The 27381-nt window shown below is 44.0% G+C and overlaps 1 protein-coding gene across 5 annotated transcripts in view; it reads left to right on the top strand.

The window, feature by feature from the left end:
- Positions 1–27381, top strand: part of RNLS (renalase, FAD dependent amine oxidase) — a 252672-nt gene that overhangs the window by 44589 nt on the left and 180702 nt on the right. For 3 of the 5 annotated variants that reach the window (XM_073596350.1, XM_073596352.1, XM_073596354.1), the window contains exon 4: positions 23647–23808. In XM_073596350.1, the coding sequence (XP_073452451.1) occupies positions 23647–23808 (162 nt within the window). The remainder of the gene's footprint in view (positions 1–23646; positions 23809–27381) is intronic. The other 2 variants (XM_073596351.1, XM_073596353.1) reach the window with 1 other exon arrangement.

The raw sequence follows: 27381 nt of genomic DNA, 5'->3' as shown, positions 1-27381 counted from the left end.
GCTGTCTCAGCCAATTGGGAGGGGAGTGCTGGGCACCCGAGACGTGTTCCTACAACATCGCTGGATCTAGATGGACCTCAGGTAAGTATTAGGGGGGCTGCTGCACACAGAAGGCTTTTTATCTTAATTTATTGAATACATTACCACTTCAGCCCCAGAAGGATATACCCCCTTCCTGACCAATCCCTTTTTTGTGATACGGCACTGTGTCGCTTTAACTGACAGTTGCGCGGTCGTTCGACATTGTATCCAAACACAATGGACGTCCTTTTTTCCCACAAATAGCTTTCTTTTGGTAGTATTTGATCACCTCTGTGGTTTTTTATTCTTTGCGCTATAAACAAAAAAAGAGCGACAATTTTGAAAAAAAAAGCAATATTTTTTACTTTTTGCTATAATAAATATCCCCAAAAAAATATTAAACAATTTCCTTCCTCACTTTTAGGCCAATATGTATTCTTCTACATATTTTTGGTAAAAAAAATCGCAATAAGAGTATATTGATTGGTTTGCGCAAAAGTTATCGTGCCTACCAAATAGGGGATAGATTTATGGCATTTTTATTATTATTTTTTTATTAGTAATGGTGGCGATCTGCGATTTTTATTGTGTCTGCGACATTGCGGTGGACAGATCGGACACTTTTGACACTATTTTGGGACCTTTGACATTTATACCGCGATCAGTGTTATAAAAATGCACTTATTACTGTGTAAATGCCACTGGCAGGGAAGGGTTTAAACACTAGGGGGCGATCAAGGGGTTTAAGTGTGTTCCCTCATTGTGTTCTAACTGTAGGGGGGGTGGGCTCACTAGAACATGACAGAGATCACTGCTCCCGATCAATGGGAGCAGTAGATTCCTGACATGTTGCTAAGCAGAACAGGGAAATGCCTTGTAGCATTATAAAAATATCTTGATGCATTTCGCACCTTCAGGCCCCTTTCACATTGGGGCGGGGGCGGCGTCGGTGGTAAAGCGTCGCTATTGTAAGCGGTGCTTTACCATCAGTTTTTTCGCTAGCGGACGAGAAAGGGTTAAAAACCACCGCAAATCGCCTCTGCAGAGGCGCTTTGCTGGCGGTATAGCCACGCTGTCCCATTGATTTTAATGGGCAGGAGCGGTATACACTCCGCTCCTTCACCGCTCCGAAGATGCTGCTAGCAGGACTTTTTTTCCCGTCCTGCTAGCGCACCGCTCCAGTGTGAGAGCCCGAGGGCTTTCACACTGGAGAGACAGCAGCGGCACTTTCGGGTCGGTTTGCAGGCACTATTATTAGCGCAATAGCACCTGCAAACCTGTCCAGTGTGAAAGGGCCCTTAGGGCCCTTTCACACTGGGGCGGTTTGCAGGTGCTATAGCGCCTGCAAACCAACCCGAAAGTGCCGCTGCTTTGTATCCAGTGTGAAAGCCCCGAGGGCTTTCACACTGGAGCGGTGCGCTGGCAGGACGAGAAAAAATGTCCTGCCAACAGCATCTTTGGAGCGGGGAAGGAGCGGTGTATTCACCGCTCCTTCCCCGCTCCTGCCATACACCGCTCCTTCCCCGCTCCTGCCCATTGAAATCAATGGGACAGCGCGGCTATACCGCCGGCAAAGGCTTTGCAGTGGTTTTTAACCCTTTCTCGGCCACTAGCGGGGGGTAAAACCGCCCCTGCTATCGGCCGCATACCGACGGTAAAGTGCCGCTAACAATAGCGGCGCTTTACCGCCGACCCCGCCCCAGTGTAAAAGGGGCCTTACAGTAAAGAACCTTCAAAGCAGTTTAAGGTTAAATCGCTTCTCTTCCAATTTCAGTGAATGACTGTATGTCTTTTTTTTTTTTTTTTCAAATATAAGTTTTATTAATTTCCAGAAGAGGGGAAGTAAACAGATAAACAATAGAATACATACGGTACAGTTTTCATCATTATAGTTGATGTTCACAGGTGGGTACATGACATATTAATAACAGTCACCTCGATATTTGTGGTTGTATATTCAATGTTCGTGGTTAATATTCACCACCAGGAAGTAAATGAAGGTGAATTTAAGTGGATATCTCATATCCTCACATCTTTGTAATCGTAATTCTGATTGAACCGTGCAGTCCCTTAGTTCCAATACATTAGAGGATAATATCCGAATCCAAACAGTCAGGAAGTCAGAGATTCTACCGAGAGTAGAAGAAGAGATGGAAAAGAAAAAGAAAAGAAAGAAGAGGAAAGGAGAGGTGAGGTAGAGAGGGTCAGAAGAGGTGTGGGGGTAGGGAGGAGGGGTGACATGGGGATGCAGGGCCGGGTGTATTAAGTGTAGTGTTCTCTGTCTTGTTTTACCTTTTAATTGGCTAGCATAGCCATTCCTTCATCGGAGTATATAAATTTATTCCAGAGCATCCATTCCTGGGAATGTTGTTCTTGCTTATTTTGTGCCATAAAGACTAAGTCCTCTAATCTGATCTCTTACACCTTGCGTAGCCACAATCCTATAGTTGGAGGTGAACTTTTCTTCCACAGAAGTGGGATGCAAGATTTGGCTGCGTTCAATAGGTGTCGTACTATCGACTTTTTGTACTTCCGTGGTGGGATTTTAGTGACATGTAGCAGAATGAGAGCTGGATCATCGCTTATCGTATAATCCGTGGATTTTTGAGTAACTGTCCAGACTGTTGTCCAATAGTGCTGAAGCAGAGGGCAAGACCAGAAGATATGGAGGAGTGTCCCTTTATCTGTTTGACACCTCCAACATATATCTGAGGTGGTTTGGAAATATTTATGTAGCCTGTTAGGGGTATCCATCTGGTCAGGATCTTATAGTTAAGTTCCTGTATCTTTGTGCAAATGGATGCTTTCAGGGATCTGAATCTGATGATTGTTTCTGGACACTAGTAAACTGGCGTTGTAGGTCGGTTTCCCATTTTTGTATGAATGTCAGATCAGGTTGTTCTGGGGGGAGTTGAGTAGAGTATATGTTTTAGATAGTACTTGAGGTAAGTCACCCATGTCTCTACAATAGTCTTCAAAAGGTGTCAGGTCGCGATTAAATTGTGTCGGGTTGGGAATCAAGTGTAGGAAGTGGTGCAAACATATTGCTTTCCAGAATGGCAGTTGGAACTGACCATTGTCGGCAGTCAAGGCTTGTATAGAGCGCCAGTTATTGCCTACTAGGAAGTGCGATGCTCTATCTCTGCCAGTGGTTGTGTCTCATATCCCGCTCGCTCAAGACCAGGAGGAAAAGCAGGATTACCCAATATCGGGTAAAGAGGGGAATTACTAGATGAGAGGGAGGTTACGAATAATGTGGATGCACCTACCCGGAGCGTTGTGCCAATCACAGGGTGTGACCTCAACGTTGGAGGCAATTTGTCAAAGCACCAAACCGCTCCTTTCAGCGTGGCCTCGGACTGTGCCTGCTCTAGCTGTGTCCACAATTTGTTCTTACTATGCTGATTCCAATCTATTATTCTGCCTAGGTGAACGGCCAAATAGTAATTCTTCAAGTCTGGTAGGGCTAGTCCTCCATAGTGTTTGGGTAGGGTTAAATAGCGCCTCCATAGCCTGGGTTTCGAATTAGCCCAGATAAATTTGATAAAGAGGGAGTGTATTTTTTAAAATATTGGGGCGGGATTCTGATCGGAGGGCTTGAAATAAATATACGAATTTCGGAAGTATCGACATTTTAAGCAGATTACACCTTCCGAACCAGGAGTGAAGTCCTTTGTTCCAGTCTTCCAGTAGTAATTGGGTCTTAAGCAACAGGGGTGGGAAGTTAAGGTCAAAGGTACGTTTTAAGTCATTGGGGATCAGGGTTCCCAGGTATTTGAGGGAGGTATCCGACCATTTAAATCTGAACTGCGATTTGAGAGAGCTCAATCTACTTGGAGGTGTATTAATCCCCATTGCTGCCGATTTATCAAAGTTAATCTTTAGATTGGCAAGATTTCCATATCTATCAAATTCCTTGAGGAGGTTTGGTAATAATACCGCAGGGTTTGTTAGAGAAAACATGAGGTCATCTGCGTAGGCAGAGATTTTGTATTGGGTTCCTTCTACTGACACTACCGATATGTCGGAGTTTGATCGCACAGTGCATAAAAAGGGTTCTAAGGCTAAGGCAAAAAGAAGGGGTGAGAGCGGGCATCCCTGCCTAGTGCCATTCATTATTGTAAATGAGTCCGACAGGACTCCATTGGCTTTGACCTGAGCTGTGGGTGTGGAGTAGATACCATGAATCCACTGTAGCATTTTATGTCCTAGGCCGATTTGTTTGAGGACTAATGTCATAAAAGCCCAGTTGATGCGGTCGAATGCCTTTTCAGCGTCTGTGCTGAGAAAGACGCACGGGGTTTTAGTTTTGGTAGCTATATGGATGAGGTTGAGTACTTTGGTGGTGTTATCCCTTGCCTCTCTGGCAGGGACAAATCCCACTTGATCTAAGTGAATTAGGTCAGGCATAAACTGGGTTAGTCTATTGGCCAGTACGTTCGTGAATAAATTAAGGTCCACATTTAGGAGGGATATTGGTCTGTAACTACCACACGCCATCAGGTCTTTGCCCTCTTTTGGTATGAGGGATATGTGTGCTCTCAAAGTGTCTCCAGGAAGGGAAGCACCGACGCCTAGTCCGTTAACCACTTCCCGACACGTCACTGATCTCTGCTCCCCTGTGGGAGCAGAGATCAGTGACTTGTCACAGCTAGCCCATCCCCCCTACAGTTAGAAAACACTCCCTAGTACTGACTTAACCCCTCCCCTGCCCCCTAGTGGTTAACCCCTTCACTGCCAGTGTCATTTACACAGGAATCAGTGCATTTTTATGGCACTGATTGCTGTATAAATGACAGTGGTCCCAAAAATGTGTCAAAAATGTCCGATGTGTCCGCCATAATGTCGCAGTCACAATAAAAATCGCTGATCGCCGCCATTATTAGTAAAAAAAAAATTATTAATAAAAATACCATAAAACTATCCCCTATTTTGTAAGTGCTATAACTTTTGCGCAAACCAATCAAACGCTTTTTGCGATTTTTTTTTTTTTTTTTTTTTTATCAAAAATATGTAGAAGAATACATATTGGCCTAAACTGAGGAAAAAAAATGTTTTTTTAATTATTTTTTGGGGATATTTATTATAGCAAAAAGTAAAAAATAATGCTTTTTTTTTTTCAAAATTGACGCTATTTTTTTGTTTATAGCGCAAAACATAAAAAACTCAGAGGTGATCAAATACCACCAAAAGAAAGCTCTATTTGTGGGAAAAAAAGGGAGCCATGTCGTACGACCGCGCAGTTGTCAGTTAAAGCGACTTAGTGCCGGATCGCAAAAAATGCACTGGTCAGGAAGGGGGTAAATTCTTCCGGGGGTGAAGTGGTTAAATATCCTTCCCATGTGAGGGCCCAGGAGTGGCAGGAGAGTTTGGTAGTATTGCAGGGTAAACCCATCCGGGCCCGGGGCTTTGCCTGGTTTCCTCCCACCCACAGCTTGTTGCAACTCCTCCAGTAATGGGGTCTTCCAGTCCTGCCCTTATTTCCGTAGTTGGGGAATCTGTGATGCTGAAAGGTAGTCATTTATCGTTGTTTCGTTTGGGGATCTGATTGGGAGATTATAAAGAGACGCGTAATAATCCCTGAATTCTGTTGTTATCTGAGTTGATGTGGTCTTCTTTTGTCCTGCTGAGTCTATGATTTGGGGAATATGTGTGTTAATTCGGTGATCCCTAACTGCTTTGGCAAGAAGTTTCCCACACTTATTTCCCGACTCATAGGATAATTTTCGGCAAATTTGCAATGCTGCTTTGGCTCTATGGTGCAACAGATCTACTGTTTGTTTTCTAAGGGACGTCAGTTCTGCTTCTAGAGAGGCGACTGGTGTTGTTTTGTTCTTTGATGTCGTGTATCTTATGAAGGAGTTCAGTCAGTAGGTGTTCTCTTTCTCTTTTGGTACGTGTGCCGTGTTTGATGAACACTTCTCTTATCATAGTTTTGTGGGCTTCCCACAAAATACCAGGGTCACAGTCTGCAGTATCATTAGTTTGAAAGTAATGTTGAAGCTCAGTCTGTCAGGACCACCCGTGTCTGTAGCAGGCTCTCATTTAGTCTCCAGCATTTAGATTTGGTGGTCAGGGATGATGATGGACAAAAGCGCATGGTCATGGGAGCATGATCCAACCATGTAATGCCTATTTCAACTTTGTGAACTGCTTCTAGCTGACCATGGGGGATAAAGAAGTAGTCTATTCTCGAGTACGCTTTGTGTGGGGCTGAAAAAAAAGTGTAGTCTCTGTCCCCGGAGTGGTGTAGCCTCCGGACGTCTATCAGTTGGGCGTCGTGTAAGTCCCGGTTTATACGTTTATGTGTGCCTGTACGCAGAGAGGAGGTCTGTGAAGAGGTGTCAACCGCAGGGGCTGGAGATATGTTAATGTCCCCCCCCCCCCCCCAGAATTAACTGGCCTTCCTTGAATTCTGTGAGTAAGTTTGTACGATGGAGGAAGGCATCGTGACGGTCGTTAGGAGCATATACAGTGGCTAGGGTCATCTTCGTGCCCTGCAATAATCCCTTGATGAACACGTATCGACCCTCAGGGTCTATCAAGATGTCGCTACATGTCCATGGTACCCCCCCTGATATCAGTATAGAGACTCCCTTGGATTTGGCGGCTGCATTTGTAGCATGGTACGCATGTGGGAATGTGCGGTTTTTGAGGTAGGTTGGATTGCCTGACCTGAAGTGGGTCTCCTGTATCGGGAATGTTAAGGCCCTTCGCGTTCACTGAATAAATATTGATGGAGTCCATTGTCACCTGATGTAAGGGGGGTCGGGGAGGGAGGACGGGGTGGGAGAGGGAGGGAAATGGGGGGATAAAGCGGGGTTAAAGTGGATAGATAGAGGTGAAAATTTAGAAGAAAGAGAAGTAATAGAAGAAAATATATGAACCATCAAAAACGACGGACAGTGGACAGTTGAAACCTTCTGTCTGTAAGATAAGTGCAAAACAAAAAAGTTTGCCAGGAAGCACGTCCTAGTTCTCACCAGGAAGAATGCTTTGTCCTACTGGGGAAGAGGTGAGAGTAGACCGAGAGAGGCTCTCCCAGTCCGCCCCCGTCCCTCCTAACTTGACAACAAAATCTAAACGTCTACCCTAAACATATAGGTATGTAACAGTGAGTAAACAGAGCATGAAAACAAGAGAGGTAAGGCATCTCGTCAGGAGTAAAACAACTTAATATACTATACTTGCCCCCACAGAAGTCTACCAGCCTTAGAGCAGGGGGAGAACATGGCAAGTGGGGAGAGGGGGGGTAACAATGTCATCATCCTCCCATGTTATGTCCCCCGTCCTCAGAGTCCTCAGCCCTAAGTACCCAAGGTCTGCAGCATGTCCCCCAGTAATCATTGTGGTGGGTGCCTGGGGGGAGGTGGTTTACACGGGTCTCAGCCTTGTGTGGTCTGGTGTTATGTGTCTAGAGTCCTCTTAGGCCAAAGTCCTCACAAAGCTGCTTGTGATAAGATTGAAGTTCACCCCTCCCCTCTTGTGTCACAGTGACTAATTTCGTACTGACCCCCTTCCCCTGGTCTCCCCGGTTTCATCTATCGGAGTTGGGGGTTCTGGAGTGCAGTCCTATATTAAAATGGTGTGTGCTATATGGCCGGTTCCAATGTCTAACTGGCAACTGGGGTGGCTGTAATAGCAATGAGAGTTCTCCCTACATGTTGCTACTAATGGTCATAAATATACTTATCTCAGCATAGTAACATTAATGAAAAGAAAAAGATAAATAGAAAGACAGTGCTTAGGATAATAGCATTCATGTAATTTGACCTGATACTTGAATTTGTGTGCTTCCTCCGCTTCTTCAAACCAAGTTGGGAATATTGATTCCAATGGTGACTATAGTCTGTGTTTGCAGAGCGTCCCCGTGGCTAAAGTGACGTCATCCCCTCCGCTCCGTTGGCGTTCCCACGTGTCCTGCAGGAAGGGGTGTTAGGTAAGACGAGAGGAGAGAGAACAAAGAATACAACCAGGGGAGTTCATACATGTTCCACATAATGTCTATGTGGGTGAAAACACCTCCCCTCTCTCCCATGTCTCCCTCCCCCGCCCTGCATGCTGCAGGAAAGTCTCTTGCAACAGAACAGTCCTTTACGGGCGTCAATGCAGGTGATGGATGTTCACGTCTCTGCTTATGTTCAATGTTTCCCTCCCCAGTCACCTAGCGTGTCAGTGCCGTCTCCGGTTAACCGGGCATATGAAGTTCCGGGGTCACGGAGGCGGGTCTATCCGGACCACTCCGAATACCAACACGGGGGTGACCCTGGGAGGTTGAGAGTGCACCTCCAAAGAATCAATCCACAGTAAAGAGGAAATAGTAATAGGGAACCATAGGATGCGGGGAAGGAAGCGCAAGTAGTAGAGAGGTGTAACATGAGGAGAAGGACTTCCAACGGCTCACCACGCTGGCTCAATCAGTTAGTCCTCCCTTGGTGCCTCCGCCGAGGTGTAACGGGATCTACGCCTGCCCCTCTGCGGTCTCGGTGATCAGGCTCTCCTCAAGTTGGATAGACCGGAGCGGGGGGGTGTTGCGTTGTAGTGGCTGGAGCCAATGCGGTATCTTGATGGGATCTGTATCCAGAGATGCAAACAAGGCAGGGAGATCAGCAGGGGTCCGGAGGGTAAAAGATTGCTGAGCTTTCTTGAAAGTTACTGAGATGGAGAATCCCCATCTGCATGTAATTCCAGCATGTCTAGCAGCCTCTAATACCGGCTTCAGGAGAGCTCTCCGATGTAGCGTCGATCTGGATAGATCCCGCATAATCTTTAGGACGGCCCCATCAAATTCAACCTCTCCTTCTCCCATGCCGTTTGTAACACCATCTCCTTGTGTGTATACTGATGAATGCGGCAAATTACATCTCTTGGTCTGTACGGATCAGCCGATCCGGGACCCAGGGCTCTATGAATCTGGTCAAATGACAGAGTGGGTGGGAAGAGTTCTCCCATCATGTTTCTGAATATCGACAGGGTGGATGCCGCTAGGTCCTCTGTCCCAGTAGCTTCTGGTAGGCCCCTCAGGCGTAGGTTTTTACGCCTGCTGCGATCTTCGATCTCCTCTAATTGGAGTTGTTGTGTGAGGATTGTATTCGCTTGGATGGTGTGTGATGCCTCGACTGCTGACAACCGCCATTCTAGTGCAGCCACCGAAGATTCTCCAGAGTCCATGCGGTCTGATAAGGTCTGTACTTCTTGTCTCACCACCGCTATTTCCTGGCGGTGTGATGCCTCCAGTCTGCTTACTATGGCTTCTATGTCTGCTCTCATCTGGAGGGCTTGTAGGAGTGCTCTCAGCTCGGCGTCAGCTCTCAAGGTTAGCGGGGTATGAGAAGGCTGTGAAAGTTCTTGAGATTCTGATCGGAACAATGCCGGGATGGTAAAGTCCATGTTTGTATTATTTGGCAGTGGCATCTGGGATGAGGAAGCCTGTAGCTGTTGTTCAGTGTGAGTGTCATGCCTCGTGGCATCCGCCATATTGGTGATTGGGGAGGCTCCAAGGCTATTCAAGAGAAATCTCTGTATATCGCTGCTCCTGTGTGACTTGGGGGATACCCGCTTCTGATGTTTTCCCCTCCGCTTTCCAGCGGAGTACATGCCGGGTAAGACAAGTGGGTATTCACTGTTTTAAAGCTGGTTAAGGACGGGTCGGGCCAGGAGCTCCTCAGTCACACGTCCTCACTCAGTCATGTCCAGACCACGCCCCCCCCCTGCTGTATGTCTTTTTAAACTCCCTTTCACTGAAAAGTTTTTTCCCTATGCTAGGGTCAACAGTACAGTATTTGTACAACGATATCATATCCCCTCTCAAGCGTCTCCTCTCCAGAGAGAATAAGTTCAATGCTTGTAGTCTTTCCCCATAGCTGAGATCCTCCAGTACCTTTATTAGCTTTGTTTCCCTTCTCTGGACTCTCTCCAGTTCTATCACATCCTTCTTGAGAACTGGTGCCCAGAACTGGACGGCATTCTCCAGGTGCGGCTGGACAAGAGTCTTGTAGAGTGGCAGAATTATTGTTTATCTCTGGAGTGAATCCCCTTTTTAAAGCATGCCAACATTCTGTTGGCTTTGCTTGCAGCAGCTTGGCATTGCATCCCATTGCTGAGCCTGTAGTCTACTAGGACCCCCAGGTCCTTTTCCATCCTAGATTCCCTCATAGGTTCTCCACCTATCGAGTTATTTGCGCTCGTATTTTTTGCACCCAAATGCATTACTTTTCATTTTTCAACATTAAACCTCATCTGCCATGTAGTTGCCCACCCCATTATTTTATTGAGGCCTTCTTGTAAGGTTTCCACATCCTGCACAGAAGTTATTGCCCTGCTTAACTTTGTATCATCTGCGAATACTGGACAGGACAGATCCTTGAGGGAGCCCGCTTACCACACCATACCATTCCGAGTACTCGCTATTTATCGACACCCTTTGAGTCTTGGTACTTACCCTATGGTCCCTGCCGACAGACCTTAGTTTGTACAGTAAACATTTGCGGGGAACTGTATCAAATGCCTTTGCAAAATCCAGATACACCACATCCACAGGCCTTCCTTTATCTAGATGGCAGCTCACTTCATAGAATGTTTATAGATTGGTCTGGCATGAACGATTCTTCATGAATCTGTGAGGATTACCACTAATGATAATGTTTTTATTACTGAGATCTTGGATATAATCCCTTATCATCCCCTCTAATAACTTACAGACTATTGATGTTAGGCTAACTGACCCATATTTCCCAGGGATATGTATCAGCCCTTTTTTAAATATTGGTACAACGTTGGCTTTTCTCCAATCAGCTGGTACCATTCCAGTCAGTTATCTGTCCAAAAAAAATGAGAACAATGGTCTGGCTATCACCTGACTGAGTTCCTTAAGGACCCTCGGGTTAAAAGTCAATTCCAATTTTCGTCAACACACGAAAACAGAACACAAATGTGAAGGAGGGACTTCTGCTTTACCTGGAGCTCCACCTGTCTGTTAAAGCCCCAGCCTGCTGACTCTATCGGCAAGCTGTATTGGCTGAGAGACGCAGGCTCCCATCAATGCTTTCCCTTTCCCATGCCGTTCGACACATTACACTCATTCACACTATCTCTTTGGTGCACTTTGCTGACCTTTTCTAATTCGGCTACACATTTCCATCCACAGCCTTTAATAAATTAAAGTTTAAACATGTATTGCACTACCACATAAGAATAAGTAGGGGGCATCTACTAAGCTGCTGAAAGAAAAGAAAATTAAGAAAAAGGCTTTTCTTATTCTTTTTTCTTAATGATTAAAGTTGGGTAATATATTCAGGTAATATGTGCATTACAGCCAATAGAGTTTACATTTACATTTTTTTTTTTCATTTTAAAGTTGCACTTCTGTTTATCAAAAAGCAATAATTTTGTTTATGAAACATGGTTTTATTTATAAAGATGTTATATATCACAACAGCTAAATGTGTGTCTGTAGTGCATGTTCAAACCCTAAGGCTCCATTCACATCTCCGCATTCAGAATCGCAGGTGGAATCGCCGCGATTTTGCCCGTGATTTGCAATAGTGGCAAATCACGGGACGCCCGTGCGTTCCCGTCCGTTGCCCGTCAATTTCAATAGTACCCCAAACTCTGTGCGATTTTTCCACGTTTCGCACGAACAGAATCGCGGGACACCTGTCGCCCAAAAAAGTACATAAGCTTCTTTTGGGCGACAGGCGTCCTGCGATTCTATTTGTACGATTTTACTGCAATTGTCGCCCCCATACACCAAGATGTGAATGGTGTGTATTGCTAGAGTTTTTTTTTTTTTTTTCTTTCATTGAGAGATTGCATGTGATCAGCACAGGACCAATCCTCACTGTCCATACAGGGGGTCAGGGGTCCTGCAGCCTGATAGGACAATCAGAGTACAATGAAAACTCCTCCTACAAGCTTTAACCAGAAACTGATAGAAGTCACAAGACTGTTCTAACTGCTGATGAAAAAAGGATTTTTGCAGTTTATATTTACTTAAACTATTACATTTCCATGTTCTGTGTACTGTGGGAGACCAGATATACTGAATGCAGGGTCCTGGGTTTAGTAACACTTTAATACCATAAATAATAGCATATTATTAGATTTTTTACTCCATAAGTATTTAATGAGTTTGTAAATTCTGGAGAAATGCTTAAATAATGCATTACAATTTAAACCTATTAGATTCTAGTTGACTAAAATGTACTGGAGGTTTTAGCCGCCTATAATAGGACTAAAAAAAATTCAGATGGATCTTCACATGTTGTCAAAAGCTTTTATTGCAGAAGGTTCACATCACAAAAGAACAAGTGCAACATTTCATTGCTGCACAGGACTCCTTCCTCATGCTTGCAATGCAAAGTCTGCATTGGAGGTTAATGCCACCTTTCTGAACATGTCTCATGTTACACCTATATTTAGGGTGTAATATCAAGTATGGTCAGAGTCTGCAGGCCTCCACCCCACTTTACAGACGTCAGGGGTACTTCTTCCTCCTGAGTTCTCTCAAATTTGCCATCTCACGCATTTACAGAAATCTGTAAATAAAAAAAAAAACTAACAAGCCCCTTATTTGATACCATTAATTAGGGGACAGGGTCTCTTTATGGAGACATCAGGGGTCTTTAAGGCTCCTAATGTTTTCCCTGCCTTCTGTTCCATCTGATCAAGCACAGACTGTGCTTAATCCCCCTATGCACCTGGGATTTTGACAGCTCTGAAACCATAAACACTTGAAGCTGAGCACTTCTGGGGTCACACTGCACAGATGATATTGCGGAATAGATGTTCCTCTGGCTGCTTCCATTTGTCATTACTTGTAATCCTGGACTCCTGGGTGGAGAGGCAGTATCCGGGAATCACTGAGTGGTTGGGGGGGGACATCACTTGTGAGTACTTGCTTGGGGAGCTGTTCTGCAGCCATGAGCTTGCTTCATCCTCTTTAGATTTTGAACATACTAGATATGCCCAAAACGCTGAACTAATTTGATTTATATGGGAGCGTTTTATTATTTGGTGGACTTAGCTTTTCCCCTTGTTACTCCAGTGCCATCAGGCGGATCTGTCAACTCAGGCACTGTTGGTATGACTCAGGGCTTTAATTCTTATATGTACTTAGTCTATGATTACGAAGTAGAAATAAAGGCTGCTCTGCTGCTGTGCTAGTGGTTTATATAAGCTTGGTGTTCACAGCATTGGTGCTATTTAGCATCCTAATGGCAGGCTAACAAGCCCCTTATTTGATACCATTAATTAGGGGACAGGGTCTCTTTATGGAGACATCAGGGGTCTATAAGGCTCCTAATGTTTTCCCTGCCTTCTGTTCCATCTGATCAAGCACAAACTGTGCTTAATCCCCCTATGCACCTGGGATTTTGACAGCTCTGAAACCAGAAACACTTGGAGCTGAGCACTTCTGGGGTCACACTGCACAGATGATATTGCGGAATAGATGTTCCTCTGGCTGCTTCCATTTGTCATTACTTGTATGCCCAAAATCTAAACTAATTTGATTTATATGGGAGCATTTTATTATTTGGTGGACTTAGATTTTCCCCTTGTTACTCCAGTGCCATCAAGCGGATCTGTCAACTCAGGCACTGTAGGTATGACTCAGGGCTTTAATTCTTATATGTACTTAGTCTATGATTACGAAGTAGAAATAAAGGCTGCTGTGCTAGTGGTTTATATAAGCTTGGTGTTCACAGCATCGGTGCTATTTAGCATCCTAATGGCAGGCTAGTTTGTTTGGCCTTTAAGGGGACACGTCATCCTTGAATACACTTTAAAGGTCTGTAGAATTAAAACAAGCTTTAATATTTAACCCTGTTTTGTAATTGTTACTATTTTGCAATGGAAAAAATTATCATTTTCATGTTATATTTTATTAAAAAGTACAGCAAATGCCAAACACAGTGAGTCAGCAATGCTAATTTTCCCTGCTGGCCTTTGAAAAGTATTATTTTACTTAATAAAAATGCGGTCATTAACAGTGTTCATTAGGCAAACTGTGCCAAGTGTGTGCTCTGGTTACTGACTGGTGTTCTGGTATTAGAATAGCAGGTGGGCGTCTTGGCTCACAAAAAGCTTTTTTAGGTTTTCAAAAAGGAAAAGAAAGAATGAATAGAAACTTATATAAGGTGCCAATTTTATTAAAAGAAAGTTTTTGATTTCTCCTGCTCTTTTTTTTCTTTTCTTAATTTCCTAATGAGTGGCTAAAATAATCGCCTTTTATAGAGAAAAGCAAAGGCCTAAGCCGTATGATTTATACTCGTGTTCTAGTTCGCAGCTGTTGCCTTTTGTGTGGTGAGTTTTAACGACCAAGCCAGTGTTTATCGACCCTTAGTCATAAAAGGATTTATGTATTAAAACTGAAGCAAAGTTACTACAAGAAAAACAGAAATGGAAGGTGCGCACACCTAGTGCATTACCAAAGATAATTTAATAATAAAAATGTTTTATATAAAAGTGGGTACCATGCCATAAAAACCATGCATGGACATGCACAGAACACGGGGTACAGCTAACGCGTTTTGAGGTCGCACCCCCTTCCTCAGAGCTAGGCTAGTTTCATACACCATGGCAAGCGCTTTTATAGGGAATGGTGTAATTGAAAATTGTATGTCAAAAAGAGCCACGCCCTCAAGGGGGAAGGAAAAAGGAACGTTCCCTGTTGCCCACAACAATCAACCACAGAGTTGCTGGCTAGGGAAGTCATGACATAATCGGGGGTGGGGGGTATTCTGTCCAGTAGGAGTTTTGTAACAAGCCTGTGGTATTCAGACATGGTAGGCTGTTCAATGGATTGTATAGCTGACATCTTCAGGATTTTGCATGTCTGGTCTGCTGTGTTATTCTATCTCACAGATGGCCACACTATGGTCTATCCCCATGCCTTTATTGTGCCTGCTATACAGTCTGGGGACTAGTTTGCCATGCTGGCCACCACCAGTGGTGCTGAGCGTTTTCAGTGAGTCTTCAGTGAGTCATGCCAGTCCGAACTATGTAACGCACTGTATCACTGCTCCAGGTGGATTCACATCTGTTTCATCCCCATACACTTCCTCCAGTCGAGTGCCAGCCCAGCTCACGTTGTTGCACATATGAAACCAGAAAAATACAGATGGCTACACACCAACAATCCACTTTTATTAAGTTGGTCTTAACTTTTGGGATTAAAAGTATAATTTCTGTCTTTGCAGATGACACCAAGCTATGCAGTGAAATACCTTCCTTACAGGATGTCTCCAATTTACAAGCCAACCTTAATGCACTGTCTAATTCAGCAAATAAGTGGAAAATTACTTTTAATGTTGATAAATGTAAAGTTATGCACTTGGGGGCTAAGAATATGCATGCACCATACATACTAGGGGAAGTACAACTGGGGGAATCTGTAGTGGAGAAGAATCTGGGGGTTTTGGTAGATCATAAGCTCAATAATAGCATGCAATGCCAAGCTGTGGTTTCCAAAACGAGCAAAGTCTTTTCTTTTATTAGGAGAGGTATGGACTCCAGAGAGAGAGATCATTTTGCCCCTGTTCAAATCACTAGTAATACCTCATCTGGAATATGCATTTCAGTTTTGGGCACCAGTTCTCAAAAAGGATATCGGGGAACTGGAGAAAGTGCAGAGATGGGCAAGCTAACTGATAAGAGGCACGGAGGAGCTCAGCTCTGAGGAAAGATTAGAGAAACTGAATTCTCTCTTGAGAAGAGGAGATTAAAGTGGGATATGATCATCATGTACGAATACATAAGTGGTTCATATAGTGAACTTGGTGTTGTTATTCACTTTAAGGTCATCACAGAGGACAAGGGGGCACTCTTTACGTCTAGAGGAAAAAAGATTTAATCTCCAAATATGGAAAGGTTTCTTCGCAGTAAGAGCTGTGAAAATGGGGAATAGACTCCCTCCAGAGGTGGTTCTGGCCAGCTCAGTAGATTGCTTTTAAAAAAAGGCATGGATTCTTTCCCAAATGTACATAATATAACTGGGTACTGACATTTATAGGTAAAGTTGATCCAGGGAAAATCCGATTGTCTCTCGGGGGATCAGGAAGGATTTTTTTCCCCTGCTGTAGCAAATTGGAGCATGCTTTGCTGGGGTTTTTCGCCTTCATCTGGATCAACTGTGGGTGAAGGATTGTGTATATGGGATTGTATTTTTATTTTTTTTTGGTTAAACTAGAGCTTTTTTCAACCTGACTAACTATGTAACTGTTCTAAAAAAGAGGATCGTTTGTGTGCAGCCTTTTGTTAAATGAAAAGAAAAGTCCATAACCAGGTTGCTCATGCTGAAGAATTTCAACAACAAAACAGGAACAGACAATGCCGAACCGTCTGACTCCTTCTTCTCTCCAGACCCTCTGACTGTATCACCCAGTTCTCCTGGTTCTCTTGGCTGAATCAGCACATAACTGTCTCCGGATGGGGCACACCTCCCTCCTGGCTGAAGCCCTGAACTTTATCCAATTCTTGCTTACAACAAATGTACACGCTTGCTTACAGGTCTCCAAACAGGGATTAAAGGCTTCATCCCACCCAAGATGCCTGGATGCCTTTAAGCTCCAGACCTTGCTTTGGGGTTACAAAACTCCCAATACCCAGGTTCTTATCGTACATCACGGGACACAGAGCCAGTAGTAGTTACTATGTGGGTTATAGGCCATCTTCAGGTGATGAACACTGGCACGCCCTGAATTAAAAAGTGCACTCCCTATATAACCCCTCCCACTGGTGGGAGTACCTCAGTTTTTTCGCCAGTATCTAGGGTGTTGGTCACGAGTGAAGCTGTGCTGAGCTCCACTGGAGCAATCCTTGCTGGGGCTAGCCATGCAGCCGGATCCATTCAAAGTGTCTTTTTGGCCGAACTGAATGGTACCCAAGCCTCGTATCCGAAGAAACGAGGTCTTGCCTGTAATGCTTCTCTTTAGAGAGCTGGACCCTGGGATCCAGTACTTTTTGGTATTAAGGCCATAAAGTTTTTACTGGGAGTGGTGCTATTACAGGTCCAGGATTGTGGGTTTCCTCGAGGATTCCCAGCTCCTGAAGGTTTAATGGAACCCACCGTGAAGGGTAAAGATTGGGTCTGTTGGTTTACCCTGTGGCGAAAACCCTGCGGCAGGAAAGGTAAGTGGAGTTTTCTAAAAAATTTTTTTATTTTCTTATAAATGTCTCCTTTAAGTTAGTAAATGTTATCATGCCTATGTGTCACCACTGGGGGCTGTATTGAGCACTTACTGTCTCATGCGTCTCAGAGAGCCCACGCTGTGTCTTGGAAGCTGCAGATTCTTCTTCCTCCGGCCAAGCAGCAGACCTCCGGTAAGTCTGGGGGGGTTTCCTCTCCCCACCAGACGCCCCCTGTGCTGGTTTTCTTCCCCTCTTCTTGGGTAAAAAGCACTGAAAGTTTAAAAAAAGAAAAAAAAACGGCGCAAATGGCACACCGCTCGGCGCCATCCAGACCCCCTCCTCGCCATTTCTGCTTCCCTCCCTTGGATCCCATAGGATCGGGAGCCACGCTCATGTAGGAAAAAGCTCTTTTTTAAAAAAGAGGGGAAGGGCCGTAGATGGGGGGCGGGGCTTAGCACAGCGTTGGCGTCCTCCAACGTCCATCGCGGGAAGGTATGTTTTTTTAAAAGGCACCATTGTGCTGTTGCAAGCTGCGGAGGGACACAAGAGCAAAGGTAAAACAGATGTTTTGTTTGCATATAAGAGTTTGGTGACACACAGGCATTCCTTTGACACATTTACTACTGCATCAGGCTGAGCATTAATAGCAGTGACAGGGCTGGACTATTGCTCAAGCAGTGGATGCATTCCTTCTGATAGTACCTCTGCCTTGTGCATCGGGCTATGGCAGAAGGGGGGTGGAAAACACCTCAAAAAGGGCTCTAGAAAGACTTTACAGTCACATGGAGGCCTAGAAGCATCTCAGTAAAGATGGCATACTCCCCTGAGAGTAATATGGCTGGTCAGAGTGAGCCATCAGAAGGGGTAAATGTTGCAGCTGCTCTTAATACTGCAGCCCCTGTGTATATTACTAAGGAGGTTTTTTCTTCAACCACTTTAAGCTTGAAGCAAAAATTGATGCTTTAATCGCATCCCAGAGTGGGACTAAGCGTAGCAGGTTCCCGTCCTTTGCTCAGGACCCTCATGCTGAGGTACAAGGGGTGAGAGAGGACGAATTCCTCTCAAAGGACCAGGAAGAGGCTGAAGTCTCCTCTTCTGCAGAAAACTGATACGGAAGGGTCAGGTTCGCAGGAAAGATTGTTGGTACAGACTCTCACTGAATTGGTCCGCTCCACATTTTTTCTGCCAGTAACGCAGTCAGTCGATGAGCCCACTTCTGGTTTGGGTTCACCAAAAAGCCTCCCCAATCTGTTCATGCTTTTCCTATCCATTCATGGCTAAGAAAGCTTATTCTGTGTGTGAGCACCCAGATAAACAGTTTTTTTCCCCCGAAAAAAGTTTTTCAATACTTTATCCTATGGAGGAAAAGTTTTATAAGAAATGGGGAATTCCAGCAATTAACGCTACTATATCCTCTGTAATCAAAAACCTGACTTGTCCAGTAGACAATGCTCATTTGATAAAGGATCCAACAGATAAAAAGTTGGAGTTCCTTTTTTCCCGCTCGCAGGTTCAGTTGTTCAACGGGCGCTGGCAGTGATTATAGTATCTCAGTCCTTTATAGGACCAGTTTATAGAGGTACTCAAAGTTATTCCTGATCAGCAGGCCCAGGATTTGGCTGGGATATCAGAAACGTTGTATTCTACAGTAGACGCTATAAAAGATTCTATTCTCCAGGCCTCACGGCTCATGCTAGGGCTGGTACATGTGCGTAGAATCCTATGGTTGAAAAATTGGTCATCCGAAGCGTCATGCAAAAAGCTCTTGACCAGTTTCCCTTTTCATGGTGAGCGGTTATTTGGAGATGATCTGGATAAGTATATCCAAAGAATTTCTAATGGGGAAAGTTCCCTTTTACCAGTTAAGAAGAAGTTAAAGCATTTTTTTCTTTTAAACGTGCTTCTTCTCCAGTGCCGGGGGCATCAGCCTCCAGGCAGTCACGACGTCCTCCACCGTCGGGTTCAAGAGGTAAACCTCAGGGTCAGTCCCAGGGTCAAAGAGGACCTGGGGGAGGAAACCCACAAAACAAAATACTAAAGCCTCCTTATGAAGGGGCACCCCCGCTCGCTCGAGTTGGGGGGAAGGCTTCTACAGTTTCAAGGGTCTGGCAGGAACAGTGTCAAGACAGATGAGTGGCTTCCTCAATTTCTCTAGGTTACAAACCAGCGTTCCGAGAGTTCCCGTCCCCTCGTTTTCTCAGATGAAATGTACCCAGAGATCCAATGATAAAGAAGTCTCTCTTTCTAGCTTTGGACATCTCTTGTCTCAAAGAGTGATATAGGTTGTCCCCTTGGAAGAGCAAGGTTTAGGGTTTTATTCAAACCTATTCACGTTTCCAAAACCAAACAGGGATGTCAGACCCATTTTAGATCTCGAACGTCTAAACCAGTTTTTGGATATCCGTTCTTTTCCCATGGAGTCAATCCGATCAGTAGTCCCCATCCTACAAGGGGGAGAACTTCTGGAATCAATCGACATCAAGGATGCTTATCTCCATGTGCTGATTTTCCCCGCTCACCATAAATTTCTACGCTTTGAGGTAGAAAAGTTTTCATTTCCAGTTTGTAACTCTGCCTTTCGGTCTAGCTACTGCACCTCGAGTGTTTACAAAGGTCCTGGCTCCTCCTTTAGCCTGGTTAAGGGCTCAAGGTATAACAATACTAGCCTACTTAAACAATCTTCTCTTGATAGATCAATCGGTAGCCCGCTTAATCCAAGCTTTGGTCACCACAGTCAGCTACCTGGAATACCTAGGTTGGATTCTCAACCTGGAGAAATCCTCCTTAAAACCATCAAGGAGATTGCAGTACTTGGGGCTGATCATAGATACAGCTCAGAAGAGGGTGTTTTTTTCCCCAGGAAAGGATCAGTTCCATGAGGGAACTGATTCAGTTGATTAAAACAAAGAAGAATCCTTCTGTTTCGACTTTACATGAAGTTGTTGGGAAAGATGGTGGCTTCTTCAATGCCATTCCTTATGCGCAGTTTCATTCAAGACTGCTGCAAAACAGTATCCTGTCAACTTGGAACAAGAAGGTCCAAGCTCTGGACTTCCCAATGCGTTTATCCTCCAAAGTGCATCAGAGCCTCAATTGGTGCTTGATATCCAAGAATCTTCAAAAAGGAAAAACATTTCTACCAGTTACCTGGAAGGTGGTAACAACCGATGCCAGCCTTCTGGGCTTAGGAGCGGTCCTGGAAGAAGCATCTGTCCAAAGGAAATGGTCCAAATTAGAGATGACCTTGCCCATCAATATTCTAGAGAATTCGGGCAGTACGCCTGGCCCTCGAGGCCTGTATGCTCAAACTTCGGAATTGTCCTGTCAAGATCCAATTTGACAGTGCCACAGCTGTGGCCTATATAATTCACCAAGGGGGCACGAGAAGTCGTGCGGCCCAGAAAGAGGTGAATCATATTCTATCTTGGTCAGAAAACAACAATCCTTCTCTATCAGCAATTTTCATTCTAGGGATAGAGAATTGGCAGGCAGACTATTTGAGTCGCCAACAATTGTTCCCATGAGAATGGTCCCTTCACCCCGACATCTTTCTGTCAATATGCCAAAGATGGGGATTTCCGGATGTGGATCTGTTTGCATCCAGTTTCAACAAACAAGATCGACAACTTTGTGTCAAGGACAAGGGATCCGATGGCATATGGAACAAATGCCTTGGTTTTTTCCATGGGTTCAGTTTTTCATTGATCTATGCGTTCCCTCCTGTTCTGCTGCTTCCGCACCTTCTCGCAGGATCAAGCAAGAAGGGAAGTAGGTGATTCTTGTGGCCCAGGAGATTTTGGTTTGCCGAGAACTTAAAGATGGAGATGGGGACCCTTGGACCCTACCACTATGGCCAGACCTTCTCTCACAAGGTCCAGTATTCCATCCTACCTTACAAACGCTAAATTTAGCGGTTTGGCTATTGAGACCCACATTCTGAAAGATCGCAGGCTGTTAGCTTCAGTGGTTTCTACTTTGGTTAATTCTAGGAGGCCGGCCTCCAGATTCATATACTATAGAATCTGGAAGGCATATGTCTCCTGGTGAGAATCCAGTGGTTGGTACCCCAGGAAATATGTCATAGGTAGGATCCTTGAATTCCTACAGATAGGATTAGAAATTAAGCTGGCCTTATATAATATCATAATATTAATATCAAAGGCCAGATGTCGGCTTTATCGTTCTTTCTTTTCAACGACCGCTTGTTTCTCACTCTCTGGTTCCTAACCTTATTCAGGGGGTAACCGTGAATTAAATCCTCCAGTTTGGTTACCCCTGAACCCTGGGACTTAATTTTAGTCCTGTAGGCTTACAGAAGCAGCCTTTTGAGCCAATACGAGATATTCCCTTGGTCCTCTTGACGTGGGGAAAAATAATTTTCTTGGTTGCCATATCTTCTGCAAGATGAGTATCTGAGTTGGTTACTCTTTCTTGTAAAGAGCCATATTGGTTGTTCATAAGGATGAGGTTGTATTGCGGCCTCATCCTGAATTTCTACTGAAGGGAGTATCGGGTTTTTATTTAAACCAGGATATTGTTCTGCCTTCATTTTTTTTCCAGAACCTCGTTTTCTGTGGAAGAAAGTGAAGTGATGTACTTCAAAGAAAAGGATTTTACAGGTAAGCTGTTATAAATATCCTATTATTCTTCTCTGCGCCATCATAACAGGGCCTAGCATTGCCACATTATATATGCTTTCATATATACAGTATATATACATATAAAAAGAGCGTTCAAGTCAAACCAGGACTTTAAATTTTTACAGGTATAAAAAAGGATGCTAGCGTGGCGGTACTATATGCATTAGTAAAATGGCAAGTGTGTCCTAATACTGATAGGCGGCGCACACGTTGTGGGCCAGTCCAGAGACTGTTAATCAACATAGCAGACAACAGTGTTAGTGCATGCATGGAATAGCGCGTGGTGATAAAGTTTCTTGTGAACGAAGGAGTAATACCCACCGATATCTACAGAAGTCTTCAAAGCGCAGTGCGGTGATGAGACGCTCAGCCGCAGTAAGACGTTTGAATGGTGTAATGGTGTAAACATGGTTCTCAGCAGACAGCAGTCCTTCCTGTGAACATTCAGCGAGTGGAACACCTTATCCTGGATAATCGATGCATAACCTGTCATAAAATTGCACAACAGTCGAATCTTTCTGATGATGAAGTGAAACAGGCTGTTCTAGGATGGTTCAGGCATACTGACAAATCTTTCTATGCCGAAGCTTTCCAGGCATTAGTTAAACAATGGGATAAGTGTATAAATGTAGCAGGGGAGTATGTTGAAAAATAAATGCAGTTTCCATTCCTTGAAATGTGTTCTTTTATTATATAAACTTCAAAACGCCCCTCGTATATTCCCAGAGCACAATGGCTTGGCTGAAAAGATAAAACCAGCACCTTCCTGCCTCAGGGGTGGCTTTCTGAGATTGAAATTTTGGACTAAATAAAAACCAAAAAATTCTGATTTACTCTTTAAAAAAATATAGAATTTCTATTTTTAATATTTTATTTTTTAGTCCTAACCATGTTAAACAAAGTAAATATATTCATAATTGCTAAACATCCCTTTTGGTATTTTCAGTCATTCTGTGCACTATAAAAAATGACAGCAAAGATGTGACAATAACATTCAATGGATGTGGCCACAGCTCCTCTGTGATCATTTCATTCCAATGTATTTATAAATAAAACGTGCATATCAGTATATTGTTCTGTAAGGATTTTCTTGTTAAGGGTCAGTGACTTATTAAGTAATGAGGCAAGGATAAGCTTGTACCTCAAATACAAATCCGTGATGGCTGCTCCCAAATGTTTTCTCAGGTTCCTTTTAGCTGGAAATAGTTAGTTACACATACAGTATATGCAGGAACATACTGCACAGTTCAGAGGCACTCAAAGTCCTGCTTAGTCTAGTTTTTTGAATTGATATAAATCTAATGTTTTGGTTAACAGTTGCAAAGTTTCTCAATCACAGTTTCAGGCTCGGGTCACACTTGTGCGATATGGGAACCCTGCAAATCCACTGCGAGTTCCAGCATCGCACCCGACTCGCACGGCAGTTCACACTGCCAAATGCGAACTGCTGGGAGTGTCAATACATTGTTAATGACACCCCCATTTCATCTTGCATATCGCACTGTGAACTGACAGTTCGGACATGAATCGGATCGCATGGGTGTGAACACCAATGTAATCCGATTCTGGTGCGGACCAAAAAAAAGGGTCCTTTGCGAGTTTGGTCCAAATTCAATGCAATATCAGCCATACTATCTGTATGGCTAAAATCGCATTACACGGACATCGCATGTGATATGCAGTGCGGTGCGAATCACATGTGGTATCGCAGAGCGCACAAGTGTGAACCGGCACTTAAATGTTGCCTGGAATATTTTGGTGTGTTATGTTGTTTCAACATGCCTGTCTTTATTAAAGTGACAGATTGATTTTAAACTGAATCGTAAGTAAATGATAACCATTCTCCCATTCCAAGCAGGTGCTGATGTCTGCTACGAGCGACATGTCACCCAGATAAACCTTCGAGATGGGAAATGGGAAGTGTCCTGCAAATCTGGATCCCCTGAAACCTTCGATGTTGTCGTTCTCACCATGCCAGTCCCACAGATATTACAGCTAGAAGGCGATATTGGAAAATGTAAGTCCAGTCATATTTCATCAATCCTTTTTTCTCACCTTTTATAAGCCAAACCTATAGTTGCCTGCATTAGGACACCATCCCACCATATTTTTTTCTTCACTGAAGAAAACAGAAACAGCACTGTTCACTCCAATGAGCATTCATTCTGATACTCTGATATATGTAGTTCAGCCCACATATCTCACTGCATGGAGCCATGCTAGCAGCATTATGTGCATTGTGAGGACAGGTCACAAACTTGAAATGATCAAAATATTATAACCTAAACAAAACAAAGGCAAAAAAATTTTAAAAAGCTTCCTAAAAATATGAAGTAAAATGGATCAACAATAGAAATAGCAATGCAGCTAATTATAATTGTTTAGGTATCAAATAACACCATTTGAATATATGGGAAAATGAATACAGCAATCTACTTGTTTACAAGCCTCATTTTTTTTTTCAATAACTTCAAGGCTTTCTCTGATTAGATGAGATGGAGATCATGATGTCATCGCTCTTCCTCTCCTCTTCAGCCTGTCAGAGAATGCCTTGTATTCATTAAAAAGATACAAGGCATTCTGTAAATGGCAGCAATGCATGTCTCCCCTTGGAAGTTGTTCAGGACTTGGAAGATAGAGGCTGTCGTTGTAGTAGCACTGACTACTATGGCGATTGTTCTCTTCCCCAGTGGCCCCTCAGGTATAAGGTCCAAGCTGCTGCTGGAGAAATGTAAGTATGCAATCAAAATCATACCTGAAGATCTGTTGTTATTTTCATTTTTACTGGTTTAAAATGTTGGCTGATATAAGAAAAAAAAATATACAGTACCGTGCAAAAGTTTGACACAGGTGTGAAGAAATGCTGTAAAGTAAGAGAGCTTTCAAAAATATATATTTTAATTGTTTGTGTTTTATCAGTTTACAAAATGCAAAGTGAGCGAACAGTTCTTAAATCAATATATGGTTTGTAAGAAACAAAGTAAAGTGTTCGATTAACAATTATACCAAGCAGGTGCTAATGATTACCATTTTCAATTGGAGGTTGAAACAGTCATTAACTGAAACAGAAAGCTGTGTAGAAGGCTTAAAACTGGGTGAGGAACAGTCAAACTCTGCTATTAAGGCAAGGTTGTGAAAGACCGTTTCATGTCACAGGTCACCATGGCAAGACTGAGCACAGCAACAAGACACAGGGTAGTTACACTGCATCAGCAAGGTGTCCCCAAGGCAAAGATTTCAAAGCAGACTGGGGTTTCAAGATGTGCTGTTTAAGCTCTTTTGAAGAAGCGCAAAAAAACAGGCAATGTTGAGGACCTTAGTTTAAATGGTCAGCCAAAAAAACTTAATGTAGCAAATGAAAGAGACATCATGCTTACTTCCCTTCCACATCAGAAGATGCCCAGCAATGGGACACAGGTACACCCATCTACTGTCCGTAGAAGTCTGGCCAGAAGTAGTCTTCGTGGAATTATGGCAACCAAAAAGCCATACCTCCGATGTGGAAATAAGACTAAGCGACTCAAATTTGCTGAAAACATACAGTCCATGTCATTAAGAACTATCTTCAGCGTAAATAACAACAAGGAGTCCTGGAAGTGATAGTTTGGCCCCCACAGAGTTCTCAACATCGAGTCTGTCTGGGATTACATGAAGCGACAGAAGGATTTGAGGCAGCCTACATCCACAGAAGATCTGTGGTTAGTTCTCCAAGATGTTTGGAACAGCCTACCTGCCGAGTTCCTTCAAAAACTTTGTGCAAGTGTACCTAGAAGAATTGATGCTGTTATGAAGGTAAAGGGTGGTCAAACCAAATATTGATTTGATCAGTGGTGACCCGTCCAAACGCCCCCTAATCTACATGCAGGGCACCACGGATGCATGTATTCCAATGGGTTTTTTTTTTTTTTTTTTTTAGAAGCATATGATTTGAGCCAGAGGCTCTAATTGGCTTCAAAAAAGGGTGGGCTCGGGTGCAGGGGGGGGGTGGAGGTGTAAGTGTGGGGCTGGCTGACCGACAGGGGGGGATGGCAGTGGAATGTCTTGTTTGCCGCCCCCCCTCCCCCAAAGAAAAATATAAAGCACCAGCCGCCATATTAATAAATAATCAGGATTGAACTGTATGAGTAGCTATTTAAGTTTAACTACCTGAAGAAGATGGCCTTGATTCAGAAAGATAATGGATTTTTTTCATTTTATAAAATGATTGGTTTTACATGAGTTTTAAGCTAATAAAGTCCTGTGCTTTAAGTCACAGAAATGTGAGCTGTGCATGGATATGAGCACTTGTAGTTCACAATTACTGATTGAAGATGCACTGTACGTGCTTGCAGTGTTAGGCAGTGGAAGACCAGATTGCTACCTTATTCTATTTTGTAGGAATGACATCATGTCCCACTTAGATTTTGGTATAAATATAATATAGTCACTAGGTGGCAGTAATGAAACATCTCATCCCAAGGCCTATGTGGAGGAGGAGAAATTAACAGTTCTCTAGTGCATACACAATAGAGTATTAATTTCACTAGGACGGCAGATTTGAAAAATGTATAAATAGGAAGGACTAAAAATGTCAAGGTAAATTGCTTTCATTGCTCTTAAAAAGAACAGTAAATATGTGATGAATTGCTTGAGAATACTTTCCTTGCAATTCTTGTACTTGCTAAAAAAATTATAGCAGAATGGATTTATTAGAAACCCGCTCTAAAAGTACTGAAACTGTCATTGCTGACCCTCCACCACCCTCTAAAATGCCGTTGCTTGGCTGTGGAGCTGATAAGTGTAGCTTCATTGTTGTTTGAGTCAGCAACCCAGAACAAACATTCTGACATTGCTGGATCCATTATGGTTCTGGGTCAGTGATTCAGAAAGAATTGAAAACGGACACAGTACTACACTCAGGTCTCCCCTCTCACTGTACAGGTCCCAATGTGGTCTGCATTCAGATCTCTCCTCTGTGTACAGGTCCCAGTGTGGTCTGCACTGAGATCTCTCCTATGTGTACAGGTCCCAGTGTGGTCTGCACTGAGATCTCTCCTATGTGTACAGGTCCCAGTGTGGTCTGCACTCAGATCTCCCCTCTCACTGTACAGGTCCCAGTGTGGTCTGCACTCAGGTCTCCCCTCTCACTGTACAGGTCCCAGTGTGGTCTGCACTCACGTCTCTCCTCTCACTGTACAGGTCCCAGTGTGGTCTGCACTCAGGTCTCTCCTCTCACTGTACAGATCCCAGTGTGATCTGCACTCAGGTCTCTCCTCTCACTGTACAGGTCCCAGTGTGGTCTGCACTCAGGTCTCCCCTCTCACTGTACAGATCCCAGTGTGGTCTGCACTCAGGTCTCCCCTCTCACTGTACAGATCCCAGTGTGGTCTGCACTCAGGTCTCCCCTCTCACTGTACAGGTCCCAGTGTGGTCTGCAGTCAGGTCTCCCCTCTCACTGTACAGGTCCCAGTGTGGTCTGCACTCAGGTCTCCCCTCTCTCTGTACAGGTCCCAGTGTGGTCTGCACTCAGGTCTCCCCTCTCACTGTACATATTCCAGTGTGGTCTGCACTCAGGTCTCCCCTCTCACTGTACATATTCCAGTGTGGTCTG

The sequence above is a fragment of the Aquarana catesbeiana genome, linkage group LG08, assembly GCF_042186555.1.
Source record: "Aquarana catesbeiana isolate 2022-GZ linkage group LG08, ASM4218655v1, whole genome shotgun sequence".
NCBI lineage: Eukaryota > Metazoa > Chordata > Amphibia > Anura > Ranidae > Aquarana > Aquarana catesbeiana.
This window is presented reverse-complemented; position numbering and strand designations above follow the sequence as displayed.